The 17,840-nt window shown below is 31.7% G+C and overlaps 1 protein-coding gene across 3 annotated transcripts in view; it reads left to right on the top strand.

The window, feature by feature from the left end:
- Top2b (DNA topoisomerase II beta) overlaps positions 1-17,840 on the top strand; it is a 58,223-nt gene that overhangs the window by 2,239 nt on the left and 38,144 nt on the right. For 2 of the 3 annotated variants that reach the window (XM_026406673.2, XM_026406657.2), the window contains exons 2-4: positions 12,667-12,837; positions 13,901-13,991; positions 15,316-15,379. In XM_026406673.2, coding sequence (XP_026262458.1) covers positions 12,667-12,837; positions 13,901-13,991; positions 15,316-15,379 — 326 coding nt within the window. The remainder of the gene's footprint in view (positions 1-12,666; positions 12,838-13,900; positions 13,992-15,315; positions 15,380-17,840) is intronic. The other variant, XM_026406665.2, reaches the window with a different exon arrangement.

Below are 17,840 nucleotides of genomic sequence, written 5' to 3'. Positions count from 1 at the left end.
TTATATAGAAACTTAGTAAAATTTGGTGGGTTTCATTGAACATTAGAAAAATCCATTTGAAACAAAAGTTCGTATTGATTAAATTCACTACTATACTAATTATGGGAAACATAGTAAAACAGAAATAAAATCACTTAGTCTTTTATTTATAAATATTCTTATTGAATTAGAAGTTTATTTAAAAGATAATGATTGTAAGTTCTCTTTCAGATTTCATGCTTTAAGTTAGGTAATATAAGCATCTCTATGTCCATTATATATCATTGTTCATAAATTGACTCAGTTTTATGGACAGTAATATGAGTTGGTTATGGGCTTTGGTGTCAGACTGATACAGGTTCAAATTCTGTCTTCAGTACATATGTATAGTGGATGGACTTTTTGCAGGGAAACCTAATTTTTCTCACCCTGTTTTGTCATGTGTCAAATAATGTTGCATTGAGAACTACATGAGATAACATATGTGCTTCACTGCCAAGCTTAATGTTGTTAATGACAAAGTTAAAGAAATTCACCCCCAGGAATAATAGGTTATATAAAGTCAACTATGAACTATCTATGTGTAATAATAATAATAATTATTATTATTATTATTTTTTCTTTGTAAGAATTTGGGGGTTTATTGCAATGCCATATGTTTTTGAAGAGGGGTAACTTTACCTGTGTTATTGAAACTAGTGTTACGTGGCTACCTACTTGTAGATAATAGGAAGAAATAAAAATGGAATCAGTCTGTTTTCTTTTTTTTGGGTGAGGAGTTGATGCCATGTGTTGCTGGTATTAACAGCTGTGGGGATCCATGTCAGTATGTATTAATTTTGTCATTGTGTGAAATTTACTTTTCAGTGTCAGAAACCACAAAGCAAAGTGGTTTAAGATTGGCATTAATTTTGTCTTTTAATAATTTGTTTTGTTTTATTTGCAGTATCTTAACTAGAATTTTTATAATCAAAAATGAAAAATATTTGGTCAAACTATTTTGAGTTAAAATTAATGGCTATAAATGCTTCTTTGAAGTAGATGGAATTTCTTGAATTAATTCTTAATTTGTAAAACCTTGATTAGTAGAACTTCCCAATAGTCTGTTTTATTCTCAGTCTTCTATCATGTTTTAGGTGGTTTCAGGATATTTATGAATATGTTAGAATATAATTATATGATTGTTATTTTTTCGAATAATATTCTAAATTTATTCTGGATTAAAAAAAACTGTAATGAAAGATGTTAAGCATCTAAAAAAAAATCATAGCCAGAATGATATGCTGATATCCTTCTATCATCAAACTTCAATAATTATCTCTAAGAGTTTTTTCTTTAAAAAAAAATTAACATAGTTTCTATTAAATTATTTGAAATATATAACATTTCTACTGTGACCATTTCTAATCAAGGAAACATAGCTCTATATTTCAAATGCCTTCTAAAGATTTGTTTTAAGGACCATGCTTTAGAGGCTCATTATTGCAGGTCCACATTGATTCCATAGCCAGATTTTCATAATCAATGTATCCTTCCTATTAAAATTTATTTCCCATAGTCCCAATAATAGATTTTTCTTCCCTGTTTATTGAACAAACCATGCTTGTTTTTGTCATTTTACCTTTCATCAGGAATGCTTCTTTTTCTTCTTCTTAGCTGTCTAAATATTAACTAATCTTCAATGCTGAGTCTTACCAAACTTAATTTTCACCTTATGCACTTCTTTTTCTTTTATTCAATTTTGTTACACTTATCAATCATAAAGTCTTTTCATGCATCTTTCATGTATAATTTTGTCTTGCCAATAATATTATGAACTTCTGAAATTAGAGATCATAAAATTTCCTTGTTTAGATATATATAGTGTTTTACAGAGACTTGGATACATAATTCAACCTCAGTTATTGTTAACAAATTGGATACTTAACATACTAACTTTCTGAAATCTATTATTAGTAAGATAGGTATATTATCTTTAGGTATATTATCAAGTAAACATGATAGCAATACTTGGAAACACTTTGTATAAAATGAACTTTTTCTGAATAGAAGTGATTTTATTCACCTGTAGTCTCAGATCTGTTAGGTACTTAAGTGGTGACAACAGTTGCATTTTACTAAGTACACTTAAAGAAGCACCCTGTATTATTTTTAAACCCTAATACAAATAAGACCCCCATTTTAAAGAAAAGTTGAAATACAATTATTGTTATTCCCATTCTCAGAAAAGGAAACAGGGATTTAGAGATTAGGAAACAAACTTTTAGGCACATGGGTAAGGCAAAAGTTGAGTTTTAAACTAGGCTTATGTACTTAACCATCAGTTATACAGCCTTCCTGTTTATACACATTTTTTTTTTTAAAAAAACTTGGTTTTTATACCCTAATCTGACAGAAAAGAGACTTTTAGGATATACTTTTCTCTTTCTATTAACTTTTTGCTTTCATACAAAAAGTTAAGAAGTATGTATCTTTTTAGGGTATATGTATTTAGTGTAGCAGAATGCTAGGAAGGTGGCTTATGAAATCATATCATCTGGTTTTATATTTCAGCTTCTTTTAAGTGCTAACTTATTAGCTTTGAAAAATACTTCTCTGGATCTTGGTTATTTCATCTGTACAAAGGGAATTGTCATAATAAGTGTCTATTTCATGAAGCTCTTATATAAAGATTGAGATTATCCATATAATTCTAATAGTGCTTGGCCCATTGGTGCACTTATCAGATGAATGAACACTACACATACACACATGTTTTTAAATTCAGTGAAAAGTATTTTCATACCTTTTAACTTAAACATTTATTTTGACAGTAGAAATCTAAGCCTTTCTTACTATTACAAATATCCCTCATTTTCTACCTCTTTCCTTGTCCCTTGGTATGGGAGGGCATTTCTGGAGGAGCATAGATAGGGAACAGATTGTTGTGGTTAGTAGATAATATGGCCCTCAACACTTTTATGTAGGTGAAATATGATTACAGTGAACATTAGGGGATGGCAGCCTTGAGGGAGAAAAGAAATGCAAGGGCTGTTACAAAGGTTAAAGTTAAGTCTGAGGGGACTGTACAGATGGTGAAAAGAAGGGGCTTGTTGCTAGACTGCTAGCCCCCAGTCCCATTCTTGTTGGCTTGGTGTTGGTGTAGTTTCTTTGCTGATTATATGAATGAGTGGCTCAGTCCTATTTTAGTACCAATTGGTAAACCATCTCTCATCTGCTATTTGGCAGTGTGTGTTCTTCCACAGAAAAATAGGAATTGTTTATGATTGCCCAAATTGCTTACTCTCAGGTGACAACTCTATATGTGCAAGAATCTTTTTTCATAGAAAGATTTTTGTATATACCCATTCTGAAAAATAAAAAGCTTTTATTTTGGTAGTTGAAATGTTCTTGAAGATCAAGCCATGGATAAAGATTACATTTGTTTTTTAATTTGGAGCTAGCAATATTTCAAAAGTGTTCACAAATTGACATTTAAAATGAATTTATATAATAGTTTTCATTGTCATTTAAAACTCCCTTAATAATGGTTTATTTGGCAGCCAGCTTTTGAACTTTAGAAAAAGTCAACTAAGACATCAACAGATGTCAGAGTTAAAAACAACTTTTAGATATATGTAGGATATTTCTCCTAATATGAAAATTATTTTACATTTTTATTGTCTTTGGTTTTTTATAGGATGAATAATATTGCCTTGTTTTCTTAGATTATTGCAGTGTAATTAGGGCTTGACTTATTTATTATAAATAATTTGGTGATTTGACCATTCAAATGAGGCAGTTAGATAAATTACAAATGAACTTAAATAATACATTTTAATTATTTAAGCCTAATGCAAATTTACTTAGAATGGTCTTGGTAAGTATTTTTAAAGAAATATTGCTTTTTAATTTTTATTTATTTATTTGTTTTTATAGTACTGGGTTTCAGATCCATGGCCTTGCACATTTGAGGCAAGGGTTCTACCATGGAGCTAAATCCCCAGCCCCACATTATTATTTTTTATTGAATGTAGAATACTGAGTGGTATCTTATTACAGGCCATGTAAGAATAAGAAAAAGTTGAATCAGAAGACCCCTTCTTTTCAATGTCTAAAATTAGCATAATTCTCTTATGTTGGAGTTATCAAATATACATTGTTTTCCTTTATCATCTGAACTTGAGAATGCTTTTAAAAATGTGTATACATATGAGTTTGCTGGTCTGTTTATTCGAGCTAATTTCCTATTTTCTTTGTAGCATATTATCAGCAATAGTGTTAAAATAGAAAAGCTACCAATGGCAACATTTTTGTTTGTTTTTTAGAGATGGAGATTATGATGACAGCTCAGGAGCAGATGTAAAACATTTGTTATTAGCTTCTTCTCTCTTCTAAGACTAAGGGTGTTTGTATTGTATTTATATCTATTCTGGGGATAGAATCATCCCATTAACCAGGGGAAGAAAGTTGCCTCCTTTCTCCTAACCCCCAAATTTTTACTTTTAGTAACCTGGACGTTATTCAGAGGGCATCTTTCTGCAGGAGCTAAAAGAGACCATTATCCCAGTTAGAAAAGCTTGTAGACATTGCAGGGGACAAACCTCCTGTATTGGCTGCTAGTAATGAATGATGCAAACTACCATTTGTTGAGAATGGGAACAAAAAGACAAATCTCACTTCAATGTTAATATCTACTTTGTACTTTCCTAAGGCTACTAGTCTTATTTGTTTGTTTTGGTTTCACTTACCTGTTTGCCTAGATCTAGTGAGAAAATTGGGTCTGCAAAAGTAATAAGTAGGTATAAACAGTGTTCTAGAAAAAGAAACCTTCAGTTTTATCTGAACTTAATTATGTTTTAACAGATATGGAATAATATAACCTTTTGGCATATCCTTTTTGTATTCATTGGAGAAAACTAGAAAACATGTATCAAAGAAGAAAAAGAATGGCTCACATTTCTACTTTCTACAGATAATTTGTTTTAATACTCTTTTGGGTATTTTTTCCTATGCAGGCATACATTTACATATAGTTTTTTTCTGAACAAAAAGGGCTTATATTTTATATAAATATATATTTTGCTTACTAAACAGTATATTTTTAATAAACTGCTAAACCGTTTAAAATACTTGGTTACTAATGTAAATTTATATAAAAGCTATAGCAATAGATGCTTCAAATTTACAAAAATATTTTTAATATGACAATTATAAATATTTACTAAATGAAATATCCAGGTTTATAGTGCTTTACATCACATTTTAGAAATTGTTTTAATATCATAATTGAGAGTGGATTTGATATCTATAAATAACTTAAAGTATCTATTTTATTATGATATTATACTAATATGTATTCCTTAATACTTTTTGTTACTTTAAATAGAAAGGTACCTCTTTGTATTTCCCACAACAGCTTGTCACATATATCTTTTAGGAAAAATATTTTGGCTTAAAGTATTTTAAGTATATTGTCAGTTATAATTTTACATATTCTTCATAGATAAAATTGTGAATAAAAATTAGAGAATGCAAACTATATTTGATGTTTTTATTTTTTTATAGTAAAAAATTTATTATCATAACCATTTCTAAATATAGAGTTCAATAGTGTTAAATATATTTACATTATTTTACAACAGAACTTTAAAACAATTTTTGGGGCTGGGGATGTGGCTCAAGTGATAACGCGCTCGCCTGGCATGTGCGGGGCGCTGGGTTCGACCCTCAGCACCACATAAAAATAAAACAACCATGTTGTGTCCACCGAAAACTACAAAATAAATATTAAAAAAATTCTCTTTCTTTAAAAAAAATTATTTTGCAAAACTGAAATTCTCTATCCGTAAACACTAACTCTGCCACCACTTCCTCCAGCCCTTGCTAACCACCTTTTTACTTACCGTTTCTGTGATTTGGACTTTGATATTCATCTAAGTGGAATCATACAGTTTGTCCTTTTATAACTGGCTTATTTTGCTTGGCATAATATCCATGAATGTCAACAATATACAATAGGTAACAGAATTTTATTGTTAAGGCTGCATAATATTCCATTGTTCTTCATACCAATACCACATTTACTTTATCCATTATCCATTATTGGACATTTGAGTTGCTTCTATCTCCTGGCTATTGTGAATAATGCTGTGATGAATGTGGGGTATGCAAGTACTTCTTTGAGATTCTGCTTTGAGCTCTTTTGGATATATATCCCCAAACCATGGTTAAGTCATATGGGGATCCTATTCTTAATTTTTATAGAACTTATCAGGCTGCAACATTTTATATTCTCACTAGTAGTGCACAAGAGTGCTGATACCTCCACATTCTCACATTTGTTATTTTCTATTGACTGTTTTAATAGATGTGAGATAATATTTTATTATGGTTGAGTCTCTATTTATTTGCTTGTTGGTTATTTGTATTTGGAGACTTGTCTATTCAAGGCCTTTACCTATTCTTTTAAATTTGTTTATTGTGTTATTGAGTCATAGAATTCTTTACATATCCTGAATATTAATTCCTTATATAATTTGCTGATAGTTTCTCTCATTCTATAGGAAGGAGGGTCTGGGGTTTCCTCTGCTGCCTATTCTATTTTAATGTGTTATTGAATTGGGCTTGCTAATATCTTCTTGGGGATTTTTGCATTGAAATCCATCAGTGTGTAGTTACTCTTATATCTTTTTCTAGTTTTGGTATCAGAAATGCTGGTCTTATAGAATGATTCTGGGGAAGAGTTTGAGGAAGATTGATGTTAATTCTTTTAATACTTGGTAGAATTTTCCAGTGTTGCCATCTGATCCTGGGCTTTTCCTTGTTGGAAGGTTTTGATGACTGCTTCATTTTCTTTACTTTAGGTGTGTTTAGATTTTTTTATTTCCTAATAATTCAGTCTTCTAGGACTTCTTCTATTTCCCCTATGTTGTCCAATCCTTTGGCATATAATTGTTAAAATAAATCTCTCAGAATCCCTTTTTTCGGGACTGGGAATGTGGCTCAAGCGGTAGCGCGCTCGCCTGGCATGCGTGCGGCCTGGGTTCGATCCTCAGCACCACATACCAACAAAGATGTTGTGTCCGCCGAGAACTAAAAAATAAATATTAAAAAAAAAATGTGGGAGAGGCATTTAATAAAAGCTTTAAAAAAAAAATCCCTTTTTTCCCTATTACATCAATAGAGATGTCCCCTCTTGTTTCAATTGTAATTGAGTGTTATCTATCTCTTTTTAATGTAGCTTCGCTAAGTGTTCATCAATTTTAATCTTTTAAAAAAGCCAACTCTTATTGACTTTTCCCCTATTTTTCTATTCATTTATCTCTTCTGTAATCTTTATTATTTCCTTCTACAATTTTGGATTTGGTTTCTTTTTGTGGTTCTTTGAGTATAATGTTAGGTTGTTTATTTGAGATGTTTTTAATTTTAAGTGCAGTATTGCTTTAGTTGCATTCTATAAGTTTTATTTTCATTAACCTTCATATGTTTTTAAAATTCCCTTGTGATTTCTCCATTGACTCATTGTTTGAATAAGACTGCGTTAATTTCCACATATCTGTGCGCTTTCTATTTTCCTTTCATTACTGATTTCTATTTCATTTCATTGTAGATGGAAAAGTTACTTTGTATGATTTTAATCTTAAATTTGTTATACTTATTTTGTGGCCTAGCTTGTTGTCCATGTTAAGAGAATGTTCTGTGTGCACTGGAGACGAGTGTATTCTGTTGTTGAGTGGAGTATTTTATATGTCTGTCAGGTCTGATTGGTCTGTAGGGGTTGTTCAAGTCCTGTTTCCTTATTGATCCTCCATCGGGTTGTTCCATACATAACTGAAGGCAGGGTATTGAAGTTTTTTACCATTATTGTTTTGCCGTCAGTTTCTCCCTTTAGTTCCATCAATTTTTGTTTCATGTATTTGGGTACACTAATGTTAGGAACATGTGTTTTTATAACTATTATCTTTTGTCTTTGTCTCTTGTGACAGTTTTTGTTTTAAGATCTATTTTGTCTAATGTAATTAGACAAAATAGATTCCTGTGCATGGAATATCTTCTTCCATCCTTATAGCCTTATAGCGTTTTTAGACCCAAAGTGAGTCTCTTGTAAACAGCATATGGTTGGATGTTTGTATCAAGTTGGCCAATTTGTGTCTTTTAACTGGGGCATTTAATTCATTAATATTTAAAAAGTAATTATTGATATGGAAGAACTTATTATTGCCATTTGTTCTATTCTAAATGTCTTGTAGTTTTTGTCTTTCTTCCCTTACTGCCTTCTTTTTTCATTGATTTTTCTTTATAATGATATGTATTAATTACTTTCTCATTTCTTTTATGTATATTGTATAGATATTTTCTTTATGGTTATCACTGCAATTACATCAAACATCTTAGGGATAGCAGTTAATTTCAAACTAACCTCAACTTGGAAGACCCAAATCTAGAGATGAATTCCCTCCCATTTGTTTTATCTGGAAAAGTCTTAATTCCTCTTTCATTTTTTTTGAAGGGCAGTTTTGCTAGATATACTTGCTTGGCAATTTTATCTTTTAGCACATTGAATATATTGTCTCACTCCCTTCTAAAACTACGAGATTTCTGCTGAGTACTTGGCTGATAACCTAATAGAAACTCTCTTGTACATGATGATTTGCTTTTCTATTACTGCTTTGAAGATTCTCTCTTTGTGACTTTTAACAGTTATATTATGAAGTGTCTCAGTATAGGTCTCTTTAGCTTTATCCTTGTTTGAATTCTTTGAGCTTCTTGAATTTATATGTACATTTCTCTGCTCACATTTGAAAAGCTGTCTGCCATTACTTCTTCAAATAGGTTCTTTACCCATTTCTCTATTCTTCTTTTGTAATGTGTATATTTTTTGATGGTGGCCTGTAAGTCCTGTAGGCTCTCTTCATTTTTCTTTATTCTTTTTTTCCTCCTCTGGCTTTCAAATTCCTATCTTCAAATGTTCTGATTTTGTTTTTGCCATTTGCCTGGTCAAGTCTGTTGTCAAGTATTTCTGTATTTTCAGTTCAGGTATAATATTTTTAAGTTTTAAAAATAACATTTGACTTCTTAAATAGTTTTTAAATCTTTGTTGATTTTACTATTTTGTTTATGCATTCTTTTGCTAATTTTTTTCTTGAGTTGTCTATCTGCTCATTTAATTTGTTGAACATCCTTAGGACAGTTATTTTGTATTCTTTTTCTAGTAATTCATGTGTCTCCAATCCTTTAGTGATCAGTTTCTGGAGCTTTAATTTGTTCATTTGAATAGGTTGTATTTCCCTGTTTCTTTGTATGTCTTGTTATTTTCTGTTGGAACTTTAACATTGAAGAACTCAGCTACTTCTCTACTTTTTGCAGTCTGTTTTCATTGTGTGGGGATATTCACTATCTTAAATTATTTTATTTAGAGAATCTGGAGACCATGCAAACCATTTCTGGACATGTCTTCTCTGGGCCTGTGCATATAACCTTTTAGTTGAAAGTTTGCCTGTATTTACTCAGGAGCACTCCCTAGTGTCTGTAAGTCATACTGTGCTTCCTTGCATAGGCTGTCAATAAACCACAGAACTGGGGCTCCACCTCGTGTCTGGTTTTGGTACTGTAGATTCTGGTGCTACACCAATTCACTGCTTTTGTTCTCAGTGGCTCACAACCCAGCATGCTGTTCCTTAGATTTAGGTAAAGATGAAACCAGTCTCTAAGGTAGTACTCCTCTTACCCTTTCATTGCCTGTACATTCCACTTCTTTCCTGCCACAGGAGAAGGAGTTGGAGGTTTCATCTCAGTTTTGCATTGCTGATAAGGGTGGGATCATCATGGTCTTTGATGTGGCTTTGTATTCACAGGACCTCTTAAGTGGTTTCTGGATTCTCACAAAGACAAGTAGTTCATATATTGTTTAATCCATGTTTACATGAGGAAGAAGGTCTTGGGCTTCCCTACTCTGCTATCTTGCTGACATGTTTTCTGATGTGGGGAAGGAGATTTGAGCAAATTGTATTCTGTGCTTATAGGAATATAGCCTAATACATCTCATTAATATAATTTTAATGTACCAATTACAAAGAATAAAGGAGGACATGGGGAAAATGGTAAATTGTTGATAACAGAATGAGGTAGGGCTTTATCCCTGTTGTCCATCCCCATGTGTCACTTCACTGTACTTCATTAAGGCAAAATGTGAAAATCCAATACATAGAAATGAGCCTCTGGTTGGATTAATCTTGAAAATATTTTGTTATGATGAGTTTGTTTTGGAGGAGTATCCTGGATAAGAAAGCTTTCACTTATGGTTACTGTATGTCTCAAACCTTGTTGTTTTTGTTTTTTTTTTGGGGGGGGGGGCGGGAATATAAGCTACTGGGGTCTAACCAAGGGGTACTTTAACACAGAGCTACATTCCCAGACCTTTTTTTTTTTTTTTTTTTTTTGAGACAGGGTATCTCTAAGTTGCTGAGGTTGGCCTTGAATTTAACAATCCTCCTGTCTCGGCCTCCCTAGTCTCTGCGATTATAGTTGTGCCTGGCTTGTCCCTAACCTTTATGCCAATAATTGAAAACTTAGAAATGTAATTCCTTTTTTTGGGAGGGAGGGCTCCGGGGATTGAACCCAGGGGCACTTAACCACTGAGCCACATTCCCAGCCCTTTTATGTAGTTCTAAGTTCAAATGGTAGAAAGTTACTCAACTTAGATTCCATAGTTCCTGTCATCTTCATCGTTAGTACTTTCTTAAAAGAGTGTGATCTTATGGGCTGGGGTTGTGATTCAGCGGCAGAGCACTTGCCTAGCAAGTGCAAGGCGTTGGGATCGATCCTTAGCACCACATAAAAATTAATAAATAAAGGTACTGTGTCCAACTATAACTAAAAAATATATATATTTTAAAAAAGAGTGATCTTAGTCATTGTGATCTTTGTTTTAGCTATTCTGAAGATCCATTTTAAAAATCAAGTGCTTTTATTGTTAAATTTATTTTTTATAAATTTACAAACTTATGTCATAAAAGCCAGGAGTACAATTAGAAACTCGAAGACTATTTAAACATACATTTCATATTCTGGCTACCTAGTTCATCATTTAACTCTTGACAATAATAGACGATGAACAATTATTTTTTTTTGTCCAAAGATGTTAAATGATGTCAGCAGTATTAATGGGTAGGTGTATAAATGAAAGAATATGTAAGAGTATGGTATAAAATATGATAAAATTAATTATAATGCCCTTATTTTGAAATATTATTAAATAATATAAAATTTATGGCATTAGGAAATTATAGTCAATGTTTGAACTTCCTTAGTGTTTGAGTCAAAGATAATGCATTTTTATTTTTGTAAATATATAATGACATCTTGGGCTGGGGATGTGGCTCAAGCGCTAGCGCGCTGCGCTTGCCTGGCATGTGTACGGACCGGGTTCGATCCTCAGCAACACATACAAACAAAGATGTTGTCTGCCGAAAACTAAAAAAAAAAAAAAAAAAAAAAAAAAAAAAAATTTCTCTCTCTCTTTCTCTCTCTCTCTCTCTCTCAAAAAAAAAAATATATATATATATATATAATGACATCTTAAAATAATAACTTTGGAGATGATGGTATGTTTCTGTCTAGGAATTGGATTCAGGTTGTATACTGATTGTTTAAATATGCAAAATCTACCTACCATTCTTTATCTTGTATTTTTTCTACTGAAGTTCAAAGGCTTATGAGAATATGTCAGTTCTCATTGTGCTTGAGTTTTCTGACCCTAAAAATACAGGCCGTCATAATATCCTCCTTTCTGTGGAATGACATATTTGTTGGTATTAGGGAATTCCAGAAGGAGAATGTTCTTTACTGGAAAATCTTTAGTCTAGGAATTTGATTTGTGGATCCTCATCTGCTATAGGAATTGTTAGCATTAGAATCTGTTTCCTTAGAACTAGCAGAGAAACTGAAATCATAAGGTGTCTCAGGGTTGAGGCGCCCAGAGCTGATGGTGGCATAATCTATAAAAGTGTGACATTCAAGGATTTTATAAACCATGTTATTTCTGCCATATCAAGTGTTTATTAACTACTTAGGTTAATATTTGCATAGGTTATTTTTATCTACATTTTACTAGAGACTTTAACTTAATGGCAGGGAACCTACATCTGAAAGCTTTTGGGACCCCTGCAACCACCCAGATTTAGTCATTGTAACCTGACCTGTCAAGCTCACATTTCTTGAGAAATTTTAAGAATACAAAAATTAACTTGCTATCTTTAAATTCTTTTTTATTTTAGTTGTAGATGGCAGCATGCCTTTATTTTATTTATCTTTATGTGGTACTGAGGGTTGAATCCAGGGCCTTACACGTGCTAGGCTAGTGCTCTGCCACTGGGTTACAGCCCCAGCTCCATAACTTGCTATCTTGCAGAACTGGGTAATGTTTGTATTCTTAGTTGAATAAATGGAGACTATCCTAGTAATTCTGGTGACTATGTGTACCCACATTCTGGGCTCAGTCAAAACTGCCACTTCAAGTTGTATTTAAAAAACAAAATTAGAACTAGATGGATTTGTGTTCTAAAGAATACAACATCTCAAACATCAGTGATTTTGAAAAAATTTTTCATTTTAAATAATAAAAAAGAAAACCATTTCATGTGTCCATACACATTTTAGCTTACCCCTTGGTAGGTTATTTAAATATGATTTTTTGGTTAATTTTAGACTCTTTTTGATCAGAACAATGCTGCAAAAAAAGAGGAGTCAGAAACTGCAAACAAAAATGATTCTTCAAAGAAGCTGTCTGTTGAGAGAGTGTATCAAAAAAAGACACAACTTGAACACATTCTCCTTCGTCCTGATACATATATTGGTTCAGTGGAGCCATTAACACAGGTAATTACTTGTTGATATCAGGAAATATGTACTTCTATCTACTTTTTAATAGTGATCAAACTATTCTGATTTAATGGGCTTTTTAAATCCACAATTTCATATCTTCATGATCATGAGTAAATAAGGACAGAGATCTAGGGTTTTTTTTCCTCCTGAAAATAAAAACTATCAGAAGAAGGAAGTGTAGAGTAAAATGGTGCCATGTGAACTTTTAAAAGGTTTATAAGTTCTTGCTATGGTTTACTTTAATGGTAGTACCTTCTAGAACTTATCCAGGGAGTGTTATTTAGTGCTCATTATGCACTTGTCCTACGTATATTATTTGTTTGATCCTAACAATTTGGGGAAGTAAATATTTTTATCTTTATAATTGAGGAAAGAGAAACTTCAATAAATTAAACTAACTTGCTCAGATCTCTCAGAACTGGGCTCTAAGATAAGACTCTTGAGTTCAAAGTCATGCTTTGTTCATATTATTTCACTCAGTGCTTCCTGTACTATAGAAAAATATGGAGCATAAAGTAAAAATGTAAAGTAAATATTTCTTTATACTTTTCTATTTTGCTTAACTACTGTTTCTAATGATTCTTGGTGCCTTAAAGAAAAAGACAAGTAAATTGCCAGATTTTGGGAATTTGATCTGGGGGTTATCATCTTTTATAGGAATGGTTAGAATTAGAATCACTGAACAGAGAAACTAGAATCATCATAGTTATTGTTGCTTTTTGTTTGTTTGTTTGTTTTGGGGATGGAACCCAAGGCTCCATGCATGCATGGAGCTTTCCCACTGAACTATGTCCCCTGTCCTTGTGCCTTATATTAAAGCTGATTTTATGTATGAATAAGAATATAGATGTGTAAAAAATGAACAATTTCTCAATTTTGAGGTTGAATTCCACATGCATAGTGAACTTGATTTACACCTGAAATTGTATATTTTCCTTTATTTTGAAAACCTAACCATTTATATAGAGTAAATGACAGAATGTGGATTTATACAATGTAAAATTGATGTTAAGAACTTATGAAGTAAAAAGGTGTGTTTGCATTTCTCTCAATGCAGTTAATGTGGGTATACGATGAAGATGTAGGGATGAATTGCAGAGAGGTTACCTTTGTTCCAGGTTTATATAAGATCTTTGATGAAATTTTGGGTGAGTACTTGCTTGAGATGTAATGCATCTATTAATATCATAATATTCCTGTGTATATAAAGCTATGTTTATAGTATAAAATTTAAAGTTATATCTCTCACTTTTATGCTGAATATAAATGTTCTCCAGAAAATTTATACCACTACCAGTATTTTCATATTGCTATACTTTGTATGTTTGGATTTCAGTTTTTGTTCATCTTTAAAATGATTATGTTGTATTTGTAATCCCATAGTTGGTTTATGCTCCTATATATGTAGTCATCTGGGGTTTGCTAACATTACAGTTATATGTTAAATATGGAAATTACAGGGCCTGATCTTGGTGGATTCTGGGAGTTGGAAGTGGAACGTTTAAATTGGGTTTTTCACCAACAAATTGAGTATTTTTGTTGGGCAGTCAAGTTTAGTAGCCTGTGTTCTAAATGGTGTGTCTTTTCCAAATCACATGATTAAGAGTGAAGTTTGACCACATAATTGACTCCTTAGGAATGCTTATACTTTGAAATGGTTTTAACCTTAAACTTTAATCAAGAAATTATTCTGCCTGCTCATTAGTACAACTTAAGGTTTCCCAGATCTTGGGGTTGTGTGGATCTCCCTGAGCTTCTTTCTGTTAGTCCTTGGGAAAAGGAGAGTAAGACTGGTTACATTTTGTACTTTCACATTTGCCTCCTGACTGTCCATTTAGTTTTACTATTTTAGGTTTATTACGAAGTGTTCGTCAAGAACACATTCCTTCTGTGTTTAAAGTTCAACTTGACAACTAACTTGTGTTTATATTTTCTTGAGGCAGTAATTATTGAAAGCAAAAATATTTTTTATCATTAGCTATAGTGAGTAAGATTTGGCATTTTGATGCCTAAGGGTGTTGAAGACTTTAATTAAAAAATAACTGGTTGGTTTCAGTTCCATCTGCATATAAAATCACTAGTTTATTGAAGGAGATTAAGAGAAAGTAATTATTTGTAAATAAGATAAAATATAATTAACCAAATTTTTATTTTTATGCCTGACGTAGGGTGTTAAGTGCAGATGTTTTTGCTCTTATTTGTTTTTACATATCACTAAAACAGATCCTCCCTGTGTGTGTGTGTGTGTGTGTGCGTGCGTGTGTGTGTGTGGTACAAAACATGAAATTCATTTGGTATGATAGAAACTACAAATCTTACTTAGAAATCAAGATTTTTTTAGAAGTTAATGATAATTTGCATTAACTATTACCATTTAGATGTTTATATTAAGTAGTGATACACATACATGTGTTCATATATTTGTTTATATAACTGTAAATTTTATTATCATTGATATGTTTAATTTTGTAGTTAATGCTGCTGACAATAAGCAGAGGGATAAGAATATGACCTGCATTAAGGTTTCTATTGATCCGTAAGTATATTTCAAGTTAAGATTTTATGCTTAGTTGTTGAGCACTATTTATGAATAGTGCTCAAATGCATAGTGTACATATTTAGTACATTTTTGCTTCTCTTTTGCTTCAGACTTTGTGGTTTTTATCTTTTTTTTTTCCTGTCATTTATAACCTTTCTCCTCATATTTCTTCCCTATGGGAGCCATTGGAGACCATTTCTCTTTGATAGTCTCATTTTAGTTGCAAAAGTAATCACTCTATCTTTTCTTTCTGCCCTTACTTCAGGACTTAAGGCTAAGTGCTATTAATGCTATTCCAGGTACATTATGAGTTAAGTTTTATGACCAGCCTTTAGATTTTTCCATTATGTATGATATGGTTTAACAAATTAGGTGCTGTTGATTTTCAGAATATATACCAGATTTTTATGTTGGCTTTTTTGAAGGGTGAATAGATATAAAATAATCATAGTTTTACATTATAAACATAGTTCTTTTGTTTATCCTGTTTTACCTGCATGCCTCCTAGCTAGTCTTTCTTTTAATTTCATTGGAAATCTAACATGGCTTTAAGAATTTTCTGTAATAAACATGGAGAATTAACAATTTATTAACAATTAACAATTTAGGTATAGCCTTACTGTCTGTAATTTAATTCCAGATGATATTGTTCAGGTTAATGATATAGCAAAACTATATCTGGTAATATCATGAAATTAACTGTATCTTATATAAAAATGTTACCACATGACTATGTTACTGAAGGTCTTGATTTTTTCATTCTTTTTTTTAATTTGGGTTATTTCTATAGTGAAAATATTCTTTTTAAAAAAATATTTATTTTTAAGTTTTAGGTGGACACAATATGTTTATTTTACATTTTTATGTGGTGCTGAGGATCAAACTCAGTGCCTCATGCATGCTAGGCGAGTACTCTACCAGTGAGCCACAACCCCATCCCTCTATAGTGAAAATATTCTTGAGAACTGATATGGTTAGATGTATAGTATGTTTAAAAGTTTTACAGAAGTTTAAGACTGTTTTAAGGAAATTTTATCCATTAAGATTTCTTCCTTATTTAGGAAATTGTCAGTTAAATATAATACCTTTGATCATATATTATGTTTTAGGTGAGCTAGTAAGATGTAATAGATTTTGAATAGTTAATATCTTTTAACCTTTTTTAAAATTCAAAATTAAAATATTCTGATAGACACCTGAGGACTTTGCTTAAATACATTCTTTTAAAAAAATTTTGTTTTAATTAGTTATACATGAAAGTAGAATACAGTTATGTACTTTAATATATCATACATAGATGGGATATAATTTCTTATTTTTCTGAATGAACATGTTGCAGAATCATATTTGTCATGTGGTCACATATATACATACAGTAACAATGTCTACTTTATTCTACTATCTTTCCTATCCCCACATCCCTCATCACTTCCCTCTACCTAATCTAAGGTAACACTATCCTTCCTTAGTGCCCACCCACCCCACCCCCTGCTTTATTGTGAATTAGCATCCACATATTAGAGAAAACATTTAGCCTTTGGTTTTGTGGTATTGGCTTATTTTGCTTAGCATGATATTCTCCGACTCCAACCATTTACTGGCAAATACCATAATTTCACTCTTCTTTAAAGCTGAGTAATATTCCATTGAGTATATATACCACATTTTCTTTATGCTTTCATCTATTGAGGGACGCCTAGGTTGGTTTCATAGTCTAGCTATTGTGAATTAAGCTGTTAAACATTGATGTGGCTGTGTCACTATGGTATGCTAATTTTAAGTCCTTTGGGTATAAACCAAGGAGTGGGATAGCTGGGTCAAATGGTGGTTCCATTGCCAGTTTTCTGAGGAATCTCCATACTGCTTTCCAATTAAATTCTTTTATTTTGATCTAGCCACATTAATTGAACAATACTGAATTTACAAAATGGATTAAGAATCTTATAACAAAATGAAAAAGAAGTGAGATATAATACAACTCTGTAGATTGGATAAGGCTGTTTGGTGCTTATCAGTTTATTACATATTCTATACAAAGTGTGCTTCTCTGTAACTGGTACTTTTATCATTCTCAACAAACATTTTTGAGTGGGCATAATAGTGAAACAAAAATCATAACTAAATTTATTTGGTTCTTAATGGCAATGAGATTTAAGGTTTTTTTCTTATTATTACCACCTCATTTTTAATTACCTCTTCTGGAAAATTTTTTATTTTAATATAAAATAAAATTAGCTACTCCAAGTAAAAAAGGGTGGAGACACCTCTCCTTTTTAAATTTCTGTTGTTGTTATTTATAAATCATTGATGGGAAGTTATTGAATCTCTGCCCTGAATTTTATGTTTACCTAAAATGGGTAACTATATGTTTTAGTCAGCTTTTTCACTGCTGTGACTAAAGGACCCAACCAGAACAACTGTAGAGGAGGAAAAGTTTGTTCAAGGGCTCATGGTTTCA

Source organism: Urocitellus parryii, chromosome 3 (genome assembly GCF_045843805.1).
Source record: "Urocitellus parryii isolate mUroPar1 chromosome 3, mUroPar1.hap1, whole genome shotgun sequence".
Lineage (NCBI taxonomy): Eukaryota > Metazoa > Chordata > Mammalia > Rodentia > Sciuridae > Urocitellus > Urocitellus parryii.
Note: the sequence above shows the minus strand (reverse complement) of the source record. Positions and strands in the feature narration are given on the sequence as shown.